Source organism: Urocampus carinirostris, chromosome 11, assembly GCF_059441175.1.
Source record: "Urocampus carinirostris isolate Australia breed hairy pipefish chromosome 11, RoL_Ucar_1.0, whole genome shotgun sequence".
Taxonomy (NCBI): Eukaryota; Metazoa; Chordata; class Actinopteri; order Syngnathiformes; family Syngnathidae; genus Urocampus; species Urocampus carinirostris.
In genome coordinates, this window is record NC_142359.1 from 32602218 (window position 1) to 32621528 (window position 19311).

Genomic DNA, 19311 nt, shown 5'->3' on the forward strand with positions numbered 1-19311 from the left:
AGAAAAGGAGGAGCACCCCTGGCCTCACATCAAAAGCATGTCCCCCTTAAAAAGGGTGCCAAACACCAGCTACAATATGCAATGTCTCCTATGTTCGAGTTCGAGCTTGTTGTTCTGCTTGCAGAGCCTTTTGAGATAAGTATCGGGGCTATAAATGTGCAACTAAGTGCTACATGTGCTTAATTTATTTAACTTATTTATACTATTCTTATTTTATTGTTTAATAAAGCACTTGAATTTACATTGATTATTTCAATCTACTTTTAAATTAAATGTATCTTTTTTGGTGATTGGATGAACTTTGATAATTTGATGATCTGATTGGTTGTTTTTAAAAAAAATCAAATACAACGTTACTTCAGTTACTCAGTACTTGAGTATTTTTTTCACCAAGTGCTTTTTTACTTTTACTCAAGTATTTACTACTTTTACTACTACTTGAGTAATATTATTCTGAAGTAACAATAATTTTACCTGAGTAAATTATTTGACTACTATACCCACCTCGGCTCAGTGTCAATATACTGAATTGAACTCAAAACTACAAATAAAACTGTTGCTGTCTTTTAGATGAATATATTTGCATTTTTTTTCCTCTGGGGTTACAAACACAAATTAATCAAAAAACTGCAAGAGCTCAAGACCTACACATCAGGCAGGCAAAAATGGACAAAAATTGAGCTAAACAAAGTAGTTGGTCAACTTCCTCACAAAACTGCTATTGAATAATTTAAAGAATTATAAGACTACATAAAAAAGCAGTGCCACACACACACACACGGAAGCATGTTTAAAAATTAAGAGTTCGCCCTGTGCCAACAGTAAACGTGTATTTATAATTAATGAATGTAATTACCTGATAGGTGTCCCACAGTCTTATAGTGCACCGTAGTGGCAGCTCCCGCATCAAAAGATTGTTCATCCATCGAAAGGCAAACTGCAAATACTCCACTTCATAATGCTGCATGTGATGATGTACAGACTCTGCAAGATGGAGAAATAACAATATGAGGAATTTTTGGTTTTTAGTTATCTGGACATGCTTAAGGAGAGACAGGCAAACGAAGAAGAAGAATGATTAAGAATGAGTAAAAAGCTTGTACACTTACAACTGTAGCAATAAATGAAATAATAAATAAGTAAATACAAAATATATTACCAAATATAATTTACAAAAATAAAAATGATGTATATAAATAAATACATTTTATGAAAATGAAATATGGAGACTTGCAAAGAGCTGCTATATGATAATTCTGGTCTCCTGGTCTAATAATAAGTAGATGGCCATTAGAAACAGGCTTTAAACATGTCATATCACTATTGTGTGCAAATATAAAAGTGGCCTACAGTATCTTGTGAATACTGGAGTACATTTAATAATAAGACTGTTTTACCTTGTTACTTCACACGTCTTGGTCTAGGTGCATTGCGGGTAGAAAAATATTACCATTATGATCCATTAACCCCAACGGCATATTGCTGTGAGCGGGAGCTGGCAGAGTGCATTTCTGTTGGGCCTGGCAACCAGCTCGTTTGCCATTCTATCTACCAAGTGAACTGCACTTAAGCTGCCACGATCCATTGTCCCTGATCGTATATTGTTGCAAGCAAGGACCAGCAGAGCGAGCATTTGTTATATATACCAAAGTATAAGTATATATACCAAACGGTTGATATATTTTACAGTAATCCAACTTAATTTGCATGACCACGCACACAAACATACATTCACAACCTTGTGCCTCATAACAGCTGTGATTACAGAGCTGTCAGCTTCTATAAGAAAAACAGGCAGTAAGGGAGAAACTATGGCATCGTTTTACTGACAATCAAACTGCAACGCAGGTTTGATGTCTCAAGCATGATACAAAAACACATAACAAGAACATCCACCACAGTTCCAGTGCTAGGTGGGATCTTAGACTCATGAAACCCCCACTAGCCAGTGTAGTTGTCTTGCCCCCATCCATTATGTAGGGTAATGAACCGTAATTACTTAAGGGGAAGGTATCTTTAAACTTAAAACATATGGCCAGCTTTGTCTGAGGGATGGCTCACAAAACAGGTCGGTGATACATAAAATCCTTGAGAAACACTTGACCAGGGCCAACAATTATTCTGAGAGAAGATCATGTGCTGGCATCAGAATAATTCTTTAATAGAAATAACATCTCTCAACCCGCTTGAACTGAGTCAACGAGGATCATTCAAGACATCGGGCCTGATGCTCTTTTATAGGGCATATGGCCATCTTTTGGCATAGATCACAATACATTAAACCAGGGGTGGGCAAACTTTATTGGCCATGGGCTGCATTAGATTAAAATATTTGGCAGAGGGGCGTGTGCAGGCAACAACAAAAAATTTAAAAATATTTTTTCCATCGGCCAATAGTCGCAAATTTGATAACTCGACAATACACAAGGAATAAAAAAAAAAGTCAGGTAAACATGTCCAATGTTTCTCATTTGCATTTCGGAATAAATCTAAGTGAGGACATGCATATGTTGTTTTTCATTTTTTTATATAGATTAATTTCATCAAATTAGTTTTGAACGTCCTTAGATTTGGAAGTGTTTTTTCCAAAATCTGATTCATCATCAGATACACCATGGAGTTGTTTCCCTCGTTGTACGTTTTTGCGTTAATTTTTAGCTTTCGGGACAAATTATGTTTTGTCCATTCTTTTGGATGGTAGTGTGAATAACACTGGTGTCATGCTGAGATAAAACCTAATGCCTTTGTGTGTGGTCTGGATCCCAGGTGGTCTAGTGGGTAGGATGCAGTACCCCCTAAATGCCGTAATTGTAAGAAACAGAGTCATATGTACTCATTAATGCCAGGACCTTAGCTTGGCCTTGGCCTTGATGCTAGGTCCTTAGCTTGGCCTTTTGTGTACTTTCTATGAAGTCACTATCTTTGATTTTTGCATTTCGGAGATGGAATATGAGCTTGCTCTGTCCACTCCACGCATCGGCCCGGTATTGCAGTACCTCCGGGAACAGTGCATTCGCAATGATCGCAGCAATGCTTTAGGGCTAGGACCTTAGCTTGGCCTTTTGGCTGAGAGTAAGTGTCCCGGCTCCTAGGCTTTGTAGCGTATTATGAACTGACCGATAACGGATAATGGATAATGAATAACGAAGATAGATCAATAACCCTTAAACCCCCCCCCCCCCCCTCCCGCAATCTGGGTTCGAATCCCCTGCATTCAATGTTTTACAATTCAGGGATCAGAATGGAGATTTTCATTTTCAGCTGAAATAGCCAGGGTCCAGGAATAAAGCAGGGCGGAGCCCACCCTACCAACAATGCGGCCAATTTTTCTAACGGCCGCCAGGGTGCGCCAGAGCAATAAAGGAAAGACAGTCGGATTTTGAATTTGTTTGCTACGCAAGAGAAAAAGTGAAAAAGTCGGAATGCCTTTGGGGTTCAAAAACAGCGGAAATCCGCGGATCCGCGGAAAATTCTGATCCCTGTACAATTGTGATCAGCGATATATTTCGCCTGATCAATCAATTAATGCACAAATATACCTTACTGCATTTTTATTTCTGTGCGCCTTATAGCCCAGTGCCTCTTATATATGAAAACAATATCACAAGAGACAATTTTCTTTTGTGATGCGCCTTATAATCCGGTGCGCTTTATGATGCGGAAAATATGATTATATATATATATATATATATATATATATATATATACACAGTGGAACCTCGGTTTTCGAACGCCTCTCAGTTCGAACAAATCAGAGTCCGACCAAAAATTTCGAGAACTTCTTGCTTCGCTGTTCAGTCAAAAAATCGGAGTTCAAACGCCGGTATTGCGTGAGTGCGTACGCTAGGGTGCGGTGCTGAGCGGCGTACGGGTGATCGCCCTTTTCATGACCGACTGTTATCGCATGCGAACGTGCTTCGTTTTGCTTTCGATTTTAATATAGGTGTACAAAGTGTTTTAGCCCCTAATTATGGCGCCGAAGAAAGTCAGTGCAAGCAGCAAAGTTGCTTCAGGTGAAAAAAGAAAAGTAGTGCGTACAACTATTGCATTTAAAAAAGAAATAATAGCAAAATATGAAGGAGGTGTGCGAGTGTCTGATCTTGCTAGGGAATACCCTACTGTCTACCTGCGCCTTCTGCTGACCAACACAAAGGTAAGACATCCTATTCATAATTCTTTTCTTTATCCTTTTTTGTATTTTTACACGTTTATGTTAGCGTAATCATTCGTACGGAAGATTACGATAACGCGAACGTACGATTAGCCTGGGTTAGCTTCATGTTTACGTTGAACATTCAAAGTAAACATTCAGGGTGTTGGAACGGAGCCCAACTTTCAGGGTGTTGGAACGGAGCCCCCTTTCCAATGAACCGCTCACCACTTGTTGTGGAGACCCGGGTGCTAAATGACTTGTAAACGACCTGATTTTTCTATTTTTTCACGTTCATGTTAGCGCAATCTTTCGGAAGATTACGATAACGCGGACGTACGATTAGCCTGGGTTAGCTTTATGTTTACGTTAATCATTCAAGGTAAACATTCAGGGTGTTGAAACGGATTAATACGATTTACATTATTTTGAATGGGAAAAATGATTTCGGTGATCGAACAAATCGGTTTTCGAACAGGGTTCTGGAACGCATTATGGTCGAGAACCGAGGTTCCACTGTGTATATATATATATATATAAATATATATATATATATATATATATCATATAATATAATCTACATATAAACTAAATCTAACTACTTTATAAGTCCCGATTTGTGTGTGTTTGCGTGTGTGACTTGTAGGATCCGAAACAAGAGAAGCGATTTTCAGGAACATTTACAGAGTTGTGCTGTAGGCCTCTGCGCCTGTCTTTAGCTAGGCTTTGTGTCAAGGTACCCCCAGTAAATAAAAACAAAATAAATAAATATCTGCCTTTGTGTGGTCTGCTTTCCTGGGTCTCTTATGCCCTTTGGCAGCCAGATCGGGTACTGCAGCATCCAAGCACCGTCCAATCCAAGCAGCCAAATGCAATATTCTATCATCTTGGCAACGTTTTGCTTGTGTTCTATGTTTTCCAGGTTTGTTTGGCGGATCGGATTTAGTTTGCCCACCTCTGTGGAACACACTCATTAAATGTGAAAGGTGACAAAGCTGGTTGTCTGGCAAAAATCTAGGTACAGCTCTTGGACAAAGTTAAATGAAGCTAATGAACCCGCTTCATCAAGCATGACAGAGTTAAGCAAACACTAGAAAGAAGTGTAGGTAGTTAGATCGTCGTTTGTCATGCTGAATTATCACAGTTGGTGAGGAGCTAAAATTAACACACACAGTCAAACCTGTGTATTTTTTTAAACTCTGGGCAACAGTCCAGCTGGCATGGCATTCACTCAGCACACGCTGGGTCAGCTGGTTAAAGCGGGCCAGGCAAGGTGGAGGATGACATCACTTGTGACCGCTGATTGACTGATGAGTCTTGTCTTATTCCCTATCGCGGGGCCAAATTTGGGAACAGGGGCTGTGCTGCCGGTACGTGACGGTCAGAGGTTGTACAGCGACGGGTGACTATTTCCCGCAGAGTGCTGATGAGGGCATTTCGGCGAGACTCTCCTTGGTGCAAGGCGATCGAACAACTGCAGACCCGTGACCTTTATCTGCTTCATACCGTTTCTTACAAAGTAAACCCACAATACATTGCTAAAAAGAAGGTGTATCACCGTTACTGAGTAAAATGTATCAGTCGACAAATATCGCTGACCTCATTTGCTCAGCATTGGATGTAACGCTATTCAACCCAGATCACCACCAAAGTAGGAGATAACTAAGGAAAAGGCAGCATATTTTAATCACATCATCACAGTATTTTTACCCATGTGCAACATTATAAAACGTTGTAAACGAGCGTTATGGGAAATAGTTCAGCCAAAGTAATGTTGTACAACATTGTACCATGAGTAAAAAAAAGTGTCATGATGAGATAAAATCGAATGCCTTTTCTTATGTCATCTAATACCCAGGTAGTCTTGTGTTTCCACTTTTTAAAATATTAATAATAAGAACATTATCTTCGTTATTATTACTTAATTACTGTTCGCGAGAAGATAGTCAGACACTAAACCGGTCGTGGAACGGAAAAAGTTGCTCAATGCTGCTCTAAGTCATAATGAGTAATCAAAAAAATCATTTTTTTTAAATGAAAATAGATGCCAGCAGACTGTGCAACCAGCTGAGATATATAATTGTTTTATTCTGTTACTGTCAAGTGAAAAATATGTATTCTTATTCTGTCAGGTAAAACATTTTGCTTTGCATTTCTGTAATTTGTACGCTGTAAAAATAAATGCCAAACATTAAAAGTGACATAATAAATGCATCCTTTTCAAAAGACAGCAATGAAATAAAACGAATAAAACAGGCAAATCTTGGGCTGTCATGTGTTGATTTTGCTCTAATAATGGTCTTGTTTCTGTTAAAGTAAACGTTTTATTTCATTGCTGTCATGTGAAAGAGATGTATCTTCATTTCTTGTATTTCTGCAACTTTATACTGTAAACATTCCATACGTGCAAAAATAAAAATGACAAAAATAGCCTTTTTCACGTCAGGATTTTTTTGTTGCTTAGTATGCCAATGTAATGTTATTGAAGCTAGCGGTTATGTTAGCAAAAAAATGTGCTCAATCCATCCAAACATGACGATCTTTCAATTTTTGTTTTATGTGTTTTTTCACTGCTTACATATAAGATATCAAGAGCATTTAAATTCTGAGCAGCAAAAGAGGGTCCATGTTTTTCTATTGCTATTTTATCTTCCAAAATACAAACTCAGAACTGGCATGTGAAACACAAAGCAGGCACACCAGCACACGCTGTCAGTGCGCCTGCATTTGCATAACTAAATTCACCTTTGGGCAATTTGCATGTTAATGAACTTGTGCTAATGCTCTAGCTCGCGACACATACACAGACAGTAGATAAGGAAGAGATAAAGAGATCAGAGAGGCACTTTACGCGTGCCGACAAAGTAGCTTGTCTTAGGAGGAGGTAAGGTGCCTCTGATGGCATCAAACACGCCAAACAGGAGTTTGCGCAACTCGTTACAAGTGGAATAATTATCAGGGGCGGGCACTGAAAAAAAAAAAACTGTCTTTTTTAATCAAGAGTAATCAGTGCAAAGAAATAAACAGCTGCTTTTATGTTAAAACATCTTTTGCTGCATAAATAACATAATTTATAATGAAATATCATCTACACTGTAAATTAGCAAAAGGATGATAATGGTACATTTCTAAACAATACCAATAGAAAATTATGAAAAACCCAATTAACACAATAGAAGTGTTATTGAACTGAAACCGATGTCCAAGAAATGAAAATAAAGATATTTCAATTGTAACAGAAAATCTGTTTTTATGTGGTCAAACAAAACCACAGCCTGGGCCACGCTAGGGTCGACAACGGGCACCATCTGGCCCCATGGCCACTAATCGATTTAAGTCAATTTTTATATTCTGCAATCTGTAATCCTAGATGTAATGCTAGATCGCATACCGCGAGTGGGTGCCGGCACACCACATTTTTATCAGGCCTGGGGGCTGATTTTGCTCTTTTGTCCACCAGAGACTGAACTGCACTCATGCAGCCACAATCAATTATACCGAATTGCATATTACTGCGAATGGGTACCAGCAGAGTGCACTTTTGTCGGGCCTGGAAGCTCATCATTCTTTTTCCGCCTAAATCGAACTGCACACGTGGGGCCGAAATCCATTAAACCCATTTTCATATTGCTCCAAGTGGGAATCAGCAGAAAGCATTTTGCCATCTTTGCCCACCTAATATGTTGTGGCTGCGATGCCCGGTCGATTATAATTGAGAGCAGGAGCTGGCAGAGTACTTTTTTTTCCAGTTTGGGCCGCTGAAGCGTTCTAGTGTGGCTCACCAAAGATGAACAGCACTGTTTGGGCCAAAATCTGTTATCCCCAGTTGACAATTACTGAGAGACCAAATTCTTGCGTCAGGCCCTTTTTTCCCCCCATTCTTTCTACCTGAATGTGGCCGAGATCCAAAAAGAGGGGCAACATAGCGGATATTTGCATATAGAAGGGGGTTCAGTTCCACATTATCCACAATAATGGCTAACAGTACAGTGCTAAAAACTAAGGCGTGGTTTTAACAGGCAGTAATATTGAATGTTTATCCTTACTTAACCATATTATCACCCTGGGGGCACTGGCACCCATGTTTTATAAGCGCTATTTAAATGAACCTCGCGACCGTTGAGCAAATTGAATCAAAGTAGTCCTGCAAACAAATATGTATGGTAGATATTGTCAGGTATTGAAAGTTTGTATTGTTTTGAAAAAAAGGGCCAAAAGTAATCACTCATAACATGATTTCTGACTGTTTCAAGGCCAAAATAATGAAAAAATTCCAAGCGGCTTGTATTATACTTGGTCAATAGAGGGTTATTGAACTGTAAAACGTGGAAATTATTTTCTCTTTCATTAGAACAAATAAATGTGATGACTATGTTAACCATTACACCAAGATTATCTTATTTTTTATAATAACCTTTTCGTTTTAGAATTGTCATTTGTATTTCTTTCCGATGGCAGTTTCGAAATCCATTCAGAAAGTATGGCAAGCTGGCCACTGGGGCCAAAAGCAGCTGCTTTGTAGACAGCAAAGCGAAAAGTGACCGTGTAACACTAGATAAAAGCAATCAGTGATGTCATCAAGACTGGTAATGTCAACCCAGCGAGGTAGAAAATGCCTGTGCCCTTGCTGTAATGACGGGGCACTTAGGGAGTAAGACACAGCAAAACATGCCGAGTCATATTTTCCGAGCCTTTAGCTTGTGCTGTTCACCGGAGCTTACAAGCGGTGCAAGGGCATTGTTCTGCTTTGTCTTAATTTATTTCTTTTTAAACCCATGTTCACGGTCCAAATGCAAACAATCTGTTTCTATTAACCGGTTCTGGAATAGACTTGCTTGGAAATAGCACACAAGAGTACACTCTCTGTGTCGAGTTCAGTCCTCTCCCCTGCCGACATAGATTGTGACGGCATTGCGGTACGTTTCAAGGTTGTTGGACATTATACATAGGTACCGTAAATTCCAGACTATAGAGTGCACCTGAATATAAAAAAGGAAAATCGATTTTGTACATACACAAGCCGCACCTGTATATAAGCCGCATGCGCCCACATTGAAAAAAACGCAATGCAACCACGAAATTAACACATACCCGATACAGTCCAAAAAACACAGCCGGCAAAATGAACGGAAAATGTTAAGATTTAATGCAGACCTGCAGAGTCCGGGTGCCCGTTGAAAGTAATCCAAGGAAAAAAGTGTATATTTCCAAAGGTAAACGTGGGAAAAATATATGTCCACTATTGACGGCCACGTCCACAAACACGTCTCACCTTTACTCCACTTCCCGTCAGCCTGCGTTTGCCCCGCCCCTTCTTTCTCATTTGCTCATTTAAAACATATCAGAATAAGTTTCTAAAATAAATACATTACAAAAATATACAGTTGCAAATACAAATTATACATGGTTAGACATATTTACAAAGAAAGACGGTACACCGAGAGTTTTCAAAGCTTTAATAATAATATTATAACTTTTATCCCAAACCGTGCCAGTGAATGTATCAAAACGCTACTAGCAACACGCTCACAACACAGTAGACAGTTAAAGAAACATAGCGTACTTGTAGAAGCCACGGTAAACCGTACTCATCTTCCTCCTTATTACTGAAGTCATCAAAGTCGTCTTCCTTCGGTATGGGAACGAGACTTTGTCATATAGACGCCGTCCCACGCCCTCCCTTATTTAAAAACACGCTAACATCACGCTCGGAAAGTAAAGTTTGCGTGCGGTAGCTCTGTTTCCTTCTGTATCGGACAGCTCGATTGCGTTTAGCTTGAAAGTTGCGTCATGTGCCTTTCTTTTTGCAATTTGCAGGATGAGGATATGTCCACGCTAATTTAATTTGTGCACAAGCTAAGAAGTTGCAGCCTAAATCTTACCTTTTGTACGCGAGCGCCGCTGGCGGCCGTTAGAAAAATTACATAAATTGGCCGCATCACCGAATAAGCCGCAGGGTTGAAAGTTTGGGAAAAAAGTAGCGGCTTATAGTCCGGAATTTACGGTATATTTCAATGAGACCTTTATTCTTGAACATATACAGTCCTGACCCTCTGTTATTTAGAATCTTATAGCACACCAGAAAAGATTCACGTCAAAGTACAACTCTGTACTGAAAATAACTTTCACATACAACCTTACTTGTGGGATCTGAGCTATAGGTACACATCTCCACAATCCCAAAGGCAAAACTTCAAGCTGGGCGAAATATCTCGAAAATAAAATATGAATGTTACGATGTTTATTTGGCTTTCAGGGACTTGGAAAAGGCGTATGACAGAGTTGATAGAGAGGCGTTGTGGCAAGTGATGGTGATGTACGGAGTGGGTGGAAAGTTGTTGGAAGCATTCAATAGTTTTTATATGAACAGCAGAGCATGTGTAAGAGTAGGGTGTGAGACAAGTGAGTGGTTCCCTGTGTTGACTGGTGTGAGACTGCGGTGTGTGAGGTCACCATGGCTGTTTAATGTGTACATGGATGGTGTGGTGAGAGAGGTGAATGCAGGAGTATTTGGCAGAGGTGTAGAGATGATGGACAACAGTGGAACAGCGTGGCAGGTAAGTCTGTTGTTGTTTGCAGATGACACAGCGCTTGTGGCTGATTCTGAGGAAACATTGAGAAGGTTGGTAACGGAGTTTGGAAGAGTATGTGATATGCGTAAGTTATGTGTCAATGTTGGGAAGAGTAAGGTGATGAAGTGTTCACGTGATGGAGTGGGCATGGCGTTAGAAATCAGGTTGCATGGACAGGTACTGGAAGAAGTTGAAAGCTTTAGGTACTTGGGTTGTGATGTGGCTGCAGTTGGTGGAATGGAGTACGATGTATTGCACAGAGTGAACCAAGGAAGCAAGGTTTTGGTTGCTGTTATGATGCAGCAGGGGTAAACCAGTGAAAGCTGTCAGGCCCTGCTGTTGAACAAAAGAGTGTGTTGTGTCACCCTGACCCGAGTGACATGGCCGCTTTCTGTTGTCCCATTTCATCTGGTGGGACGAAAGCATGACCAACTTAGGTGCCGAGGTGCCTAAATTGTTTGGGTGTTTGGGCAATTGGGCTGGCCATAGTCCCAAAAATTGTGTGTTTTTTTTTTTTGTTGCTATTTTTCTTCCCTTTTATTTGTTTGTTATTGTATGTGTTTGTCTTGCTGTAGGTCACCCCTCTTGAGGGATATGACGAAGGTAGATAGATAGATAGAACATATATATATATATATATATGTATATATATATCCTAGTAGTTAGTGACCAAAAATAACTAGCTAGTATCTACCTTGTAATATAGTTTGCCTATTAATCCTGACATTATTTTTCATCTTATTTCTGTATTGTGTTTTTTTCCTGGAGGGCCTGTTGTAAAAAATATTCAATACACTGTTTTCAATGACAATAAATGCAATTCTAATTGTACAGACGCTCCCTTACTTACGACCATTCGAATTACAAAAAAACGGTAGATACGAACATTTTTTTGGGGATATCGAAAAATACATGGACATTGCTGTAAGTTCGATTTTGTATTGTGTGCAACCTTTTTCCGAGTACAGGACAGTACTGTAGAGCTTCTTTCCGCCGCTACCGGCTTGTGGCGCTGTGAGAGGTCACCCAGCATCCACCCTGAAGAAATAATCCGCTTCCTCTTCCAAATTCGTGTGTAAACATACTGTATTGAATCTCCAGCGCGCTAAGAACTTTTTTTTTGTTGTTTGTTATTTTTTTATTGTTTAATATCTCATGCATATATTCAATATGGTTGCTGTAAAGTGTAAAGAAGAGGCGAGCAGTTTCTTAAGAAATGAAAAGTGGAATAAGAAAGCCTGATGCGGTTGAGAAAATGGTTGGATCACTTTTTTGGGCCACTTTTTACCACGGAGGAGGAAGTCGTCTACCTCTTGAAGCTCATCTTGCAAAAGTGAGTTAAACTTAACCTGGCTTAATCCTGAAATAGCATATTATTTTAGAAAATGTTTTTTTTTTTTTAGGACAAACAATATAGGTTACTTATACAAGCCTCAACATTCTTATATAAACCTTAAACATAAATTCCATACAAAATATAGCAACTTACGAACGATCGACCGCAAGTAGGGCCGAAGGTCTGTAATTCTAAAACATGTTTATGTTTCAGCTAGCTTTCAAATTGTACATTTTTAAAACTACAAGTGCCTTTAATGATTTTTTTTATTGCCCAGCCTTACATATGCACCAATATCCTGTGTCAAGTCAAGTCATTTTTATTTGTATAGCCCTTAATCACAAAGAGTCTCAAAGGGCTTCACAGGTTATTACACATAAGCAGTTTAGGTTATTCATATGCTATAGAGTAGAAGTGAGTTTTAATCTTAGATTCTTAGATTAGATGTGTCTTTATCAACAGCAAATATAAAGTTTAAATTTAAGAAAATGTAAACTGTAATAATGCTTGTATGTGTGCTGGACTAAGAGAGTATCACCATCAATCCTGCTGACCAGCTCCTCCAGGGCCTTGACTTTTCTCTGAATCCCCGGCTGTGCAAACGTGTAGTTGTCCTGGAAAGAAAAAGCAGATAGTGTCACGTGTTCATCAACTGATGTCCATTGTTGGAATAATTCTCAGGTTTTCTACTAATTTACCAGAAAACACCAGTTTAATAATTTCTCTCAGTGTTTTGCTGCGAATTGCGGAACCTTAACCCAAATGGTTGAACATTTTGTGACTCTCCCGCTCTTTTCCTTCTCTGACAGACCATTTGTCACAGAAATAGAACATCGAGCATTAAGAGCTTGAAGTATTAGCCAAGACAGCCGTTGCACATTACAAATTATGCTTGAGCAGTCTTTTTTGAAAGAAAAAAAGTGTGTGCCCTTTAAGACACAGTGGGCAGCTGATTGTGTCATGATGGGCTAAAATCGAACAAAGACGAAATAAAAAAATGTAGAAATGTGTAAAAGAAGTAATTAGATGCGGAGAGGTGTTACCTGCAGCACATGTCAGGCTCTAATAATGACACACGGATCACAAGAGTATACAACAAGGTCTCCCCAAACTTGCAGAATGTGCATATATATGAGAAGGGCCGGTAAGCATTCAGTGGGCGACAAGGATTAAGTTTCCTTGAGGGGTCATTTCTGTATGGCCGCAGAACAGCTGATGTGGCAAACCACCCAAAGAGCAGAGAGCGCGATGGAAAGAGAAAACAAAAAGTCAAGGAGAGAGATGGAGGAAGAATGGAGGAAGGGAGCAGTAATTTAGTAATAAACAGCTCTCTTGCTGCCCTTCAGGATCAGCAGAATAAAAGGTGTGTGTGTGCATCCCCCTGAGCCCGTCTGCGTCTGGCTGGGCAAAACCGATCTCCGTTGGAATTGTCCTTCCCTGCTTATAAACAACTGAATGAGTCATAAGGAAACACATTTACTCACTCACAGTCCACTTGAATGGAAAAGTATTGACGCAAATGGGCGTCCATAGCACTGAATGTGTTGAGGATTAAGGAAAAACAATTTTATTTTCAGTCTGTCACTACCGAATGAAGAATTTGACTTTTGTTATCACAAAAAAGTGAGAAAAAGTAAAGAAAATAATTGTTTAAAACAAGCTTTTTGTGTGAAAGTATTTTATAACAATTTTCTTTTGCCAATAATTTGTCGAATTGATAGCCAAAACATCTCATCAAATAGAGAGAGAGAGACTCTCTCTCTCTCTCTCACACACACACACACACACACACACACACACACACACACACACACACACCAAAATGTTGTGCATGAGTGCGGTCAAAAATTACCCCATAGGTAGTTATTCCTCACAATATTTAAAAATTAAAGTTGTAATATTGTCATATTAAAAGTAGTCCTCATAAAACATGCTTATGACAAAATGCCATTAGCATTTTTATTATTTTTTTTATCATTTTTAGAAAATGCAGTCTTTGTATCACTACCCAACTCTTATATGGGGTTTTTAAGGGTTATTGTTCTATCTTCGCTATTCATTATCCATTATCCTATTCATTATCCGTTGTCGGTCAGTTCATGATACGCTACAAAGCAAAGGAGCCGGGACTCTTACTCTCAGCCAAAAGGCCAAGCTAAGGTCCTAGCCCCAAAGCCTTGCTGCGATCATTGCGAATGCACCGTTCCCGGAGTTTCGGCCCACACAATCCAACAACAACAGCAGTCAATAGTACACACATTCCTAGAGTGGGGCCGAAATTGACCCCAAGCAGTTACTATGGAACCTTCTATGAACCTTTGTAACTTTCAATAGTAACCGAAAACTATACATGTACGGTCCCACGTACACATCAGATTGTATACGTTTTACCACCCACAAGGTCATTTTTACACAGAAACTATCTCCATTCATGAACTATTTTATGATTTATTTTTCATTGAGAGTATTTGTTATCAGATTATGCTACTTCCTTGTTAGCTAACAGCATGGGTAGCTAACACACGGGCACGCACACACACACACACACAACACGTAAGCACACACACGCACGCACGTAAACACACACACACACACGCGCGCGCACACACACACACACACACACATACGCACACACGCGCACACACACACACCTAGGTTGAATGCAAAAATGCATTGATTTCAATTGCGGTCATTTTCGAGCCCACTCATGGAGGAGTATATGTACTGGTAGGTCATGCATCCAAGGGTTAAGCAACATTAAAAGACAAACAATCATGAGGATTACATATTTAATAAACTTTGCTTTACTGGATATGGATATGACTTTAACGTAAATACTGTTATTTCTTCTAGTTTGAATTTCAAATCATCCTTGCCTCTTTAATGTGTCACAACATGCATGAAAACAATTTTCTCAAATTGACATTTCTTGAAAAGAGGGCTCATTTAAAAGTGATACAATAACACTCTCTTTGGAAACAGTGATTTTTAAAAGCTGCATAGGGTTTATCAAGAGGTTAATTAGACTATAAAGTGACCACTGCAAAACAAATACGGGCTGACAATAAATTCTCATTTTGGGCTTTCGTGTCACATGGCGAACATTTTCATCAATTGGTCTATAGGCTGGTAAGAAATTATGAGGATTATTCAACACTTTGACTTTTTTTTCTTTTTTATTTAAACCGGACATAAATACCCTACCTTGACACAACAACTGGTGTCAAAAACAGCATAGTAATACATAACGTGTCTGAATAAGCCTATGTAATCAAACTGGAAGTGTTTTTTAGAGTTCTAAACGTCATCTATCCTCAAAATCGATCTCTTTAGTTTAACGAGTCAAAGAAAAAAAAACATTAAACCTGCAGCTACCATTACAGCTCCAGCACCTTTGTAGGTTCATGACAAGAAGTCAAGGAGGCGAGCAAAGGCGAAAAGTGCCTACATGGCAACAAGTACCTTTTTAGTCCTTGTGAACTGAAATGATTTGGATGAGCACTTTTCAGAACAAGAGGATAAATTCCCAAGAGCTATATACTCAACCCACTAATTTATGAAGCCTTCTCCTTCTATTTATCTGAGTCACATTTGCCTTTTCTAATTCGGCTTTATTTTCTAAGCTACCCCTCTTCTAACACTGATGTTAATTTGGTGAGGTGCAGAGCAAGCTTTGAGAGTAATTACATTTGCATTATTGAAGCTGCTGGTTTTAATCAACTAACCTTCTCTTGCTCTCACCTGCTTTCTGTTTTTCCGCTTTCAGTCACTGTCGCATGGATGAGTTTTTTTTGTTTGTTTGGCTTTAGATACAGTATGTCTTTCAATGATTAAGAGTACTTGATTATTTTCGATTTGACAAACGCCTTGTCCAAAGTCATTGTGATTGTCTTGTAAAATCAGGAAGATAAGAAGTTACGCTTCATTATGCCTGCAGTGTATTCAGATAAATGAGTCCTTTGCAATGATGTTCCAAGTTTTTATCCCATCCCGTTTTAGTGCGATTGCTGAAAGCTTTGTTGGAAACATTCCCACCATGCAGGCTCCAAGGGTATATCACTGTTATACTTATAGTTTCCGTAAAATTAAGTAGTGAATATTAAAAAGATTAAATTACTTCCATTGAAACTACAAATAAAAGTGCTACTCCCACATGCAACTTTTGATTTACACCGTTTGCATGTTATGTTAATGAAAAAACTTCAAAGCCACCAAAATGATTAAAGTTTTTACTCAACATACTTACGGTCTCGTATAACGAAATAAGCTGTTTGGAATTCAAAATTGTGTTACTCTCTGTCGCCATTTCCTGGCTTTAAATCAGTATTTCAGCGTCAGTCAGCTTGTTAATGATGCTCGTGCAAATACATGCATTTCTTAGACACGCCTGAATAAAATCTTTTTTTAATATTTGTCATCTTTCTTGGATTTTGGGGTGGCATTTGGACTTTACCAGAAGCAGGCATTTTCTTACTTTCACCATTTTAATTCTAGCCTGCCAAAAAACTTTGACGTCACTCTTCAGCATTTCGCCCGCCCTCCTTTCCTCGAACCTAATGTGTTCCGCCCGAACAGCTCTGATAAAAGTCATAAAAGTAGATAGGCACAAAGGAAAATAAGGAATAGGGGCTCTTTGAAGTTGGTAGGGCATTGCTAACAGATACTTGGTAGAAAATATTTCACGATCAATGGTTTAAATACACCTCAAACCCTACCTTTAAACTATGACTATTAGTATCGCCCCATCATTTGCAGTGGGACAGATTCCCATTTATGATTGAACTTTTCCAAATCTGGTACAAATAACACAGTATTTTATCATTTGTTTTTGGGCATGCAAAATGATTTATTGTTTATGTCGTATAGTGCAGAAATTACAGAAAAAACTTCATCCTCAATGTAAAGTGAAAAGGCGCAGAGGCCGAATACCAGCGGTACATGTACTTTATTTTTCCCAAGCATTCTTCAACAATCCCATAAATGAAATTGCGGACAAATTCACAGTTCTCATTAAAAACGGCTTTTTTACATCATGTTCTCATTCTCTTGAAATCAAATAAAATCTTCAATCCACCCATGTATTATTTTTGTCTTGTCATTCATGTGAAAGCAACTGGTAGTAACTAAATTCACATATTCCTGCATTTGCGATCAACTTCTCATTTAATCATTGCCCCTCATGTATAACGGTGACACCCTACACACAAATCCAAAGGACCGAGTCTACAAGCATGACGTTCTGCCAGGTGTCAAAACCCTCTCCGCTCGCTCTCAGTAGAATCAATAGCTTCTGTTCACCTCTAAAGTCCATTCTATTAGATATAACAATGGTTCTGCACTGGACTCGGATTGCCTTCCATTGTGCCGCCCGATGTCTATCGGCGGGTCAGACAACAGCGGCGCAACAATGCAGCGAGCGGGTCTCGCATTTGTGTTGGTGAGTAGGGAAAAAAAAGAGATGACAGGTAAAGATAAAGGCTTTACGATTATAGATGTGCCGGCGTAGTGTTGAAAAGCGAAGGGCAGTGCAGTTATCTGCTGCCCGTTTGATGCATGCGTGTGACAGCAAAGAAGATAACATAAAACAAATCGCGATAAAGACAAGAGTGGTGACAAAATACAAGAGGGATTATTAGAGTTTTGGGAGGCAATGGATGGAACAAACTTTGGATAAATTGATTAATTGGCTCATATGTGTAATGGACTCGCCTGTATGAGTTGACTAAAAGATGGAATTTTTTTTCTTGCCCTGCGTCAGTTTCCAAATTCTTCCATCAAACTAGGCACATTTTTTTCCCAGCGTTTATCTGTATTCTCAAGGAAGATAGATTTAAGGGAAGGTATTTCAAACTTGATTTACTGGGAGGCCACTGGAGTTGGGATTCGAATTAGGTTGGGTCGTATCAGGTATTCCACAAGAAAAGCCACAATAAAAACATCCCACAATTTTCAAATCCAAAAATAAAACAGTACTAATAACATTAAGAGTTTATAAGAAAATCAATCTGTAAACAATAAAACAATATAAATGTACAGTAAATAATGAAGACTACAGATATTAAACATTATATTTCTGAACATGGTTTCTCGCAAAATCATTTATCATAACCTTCATTTTCATCTGTACCTTTGTGGATGAAAGCTCAGCTGCCTAACAATTCAGACTACCCGTGACATACGATGACACGACAGAAACAAATACAGCCAACTTGAGTTTTATCACCATGATCAAGCAGATACAACATGTTTAACAAACTTGGCGCCAAGTCAGAAAATCAATGAAGGCTACACACTAGTTGCATTCACTGTCCAAGCTGCAGTTTAACATTGGAGATAATCTTATTGCCCACCCCGGTATCCCCCTAATCCATGTTTCCATTTGAATAAAATAATGTGCGATTACATTGCAAACAATACATAATCCAATCAGTTTTTTTCTATGCCTACAGTTTGTGATGTGTACGCACAGCAATGGATCAAACCAGGAAGTAAGTAGCAGTTTATATTGCATGGCAGACGTACATCGATCTGAAACATTAGCATGTGAATTGGTCCCCAATGTTGAGCCCTGCCCAACTAAAAAGCACATAGATAGCGTCCATATCAAAGTCATGCAGACAACACTGACATTAAACTTTCACATTATGGCGGGGGCCCCAATTATTATGTAGGCAGCAGATTTGAGACTCACTATCGTTGCCTTAATTTAACAGGAAAAGGTGTGATAAAAGATCACTATTATAATGTGATGGTACGCACAGATTTGCACTTCATTGGGGTGCATCATTTGAAGTGTCTTAAAAAAGTAGTAGAGTGGTTTTATGCTCGTCCACGTTGTTTTGTGTTAGTGTATCGTGAAAATGGTAAAGAAAAGGCCTGTTTCAAGTAGAGTCCAAACACCAACCCAAACCCCCAAAGATGAAAAAATAAGATTTTATTCGAGTCCCGCGAGGCTGCAACAATAACCCAAGGCAGGCGATGGCGGCAGCAAGTAAGAAAGTTCCTAATTCTGTAAAGCACTTTTAAAGAAAATTTTGATTCTTCAACAAACCTTGTGAGAAAAGCAACCCAAAAATGACCTTAACATTAAAAGGACCACTAAGGGATATAAAATGCAGGACCTCTGTAATGAAGCTGAACAACTTAAACATATGTGTCTTACCTAAAGATTTAAAGGGGTGACTTTCTAAGAATCAAATCTGCAGTTTGAGAGGAAATAACAAAGATTAACTAAAACTGAAATTAAAATATAG

The 19311-nt window shown here is 38.9% G+C and overlaps 1 protein-coding gene and 1 pseudogene across 3 annotated transcripts in view; one reads left to right on the plus strand and one right to left on the minus strand.

Annotated features, from left to right (window-relative positions):
- Positions 1-19311, minus strand: part of tbc1d22a (TBC1 domain family, member 22a) — a 146535-nt gene that overhangs the window by 43612 nt on the left and 83612 nt on the right. For all 3 annotated transcript variants that reach the window (XM_088348194.1, XM_088348195.1, XM_088348193.1), the window contains 2 exons: positions 12597-12672; positions 857-984 (listed from right to left, as the gene is read on the minus strand). In XM_088348194.1, coding sequence (XP_088204320.1) covers positions 857-984; positions 12597-12672 — 204 coding nt within the window. The remainder of the gene's footprint in view (positions 1-856; positions 985-12596; positions 12673-19311) is intronic.
- LOC148357107 (U2 spliceosomal RNA) lies at positions 2851-3018 on the plus strand (annotated as a pseudogene).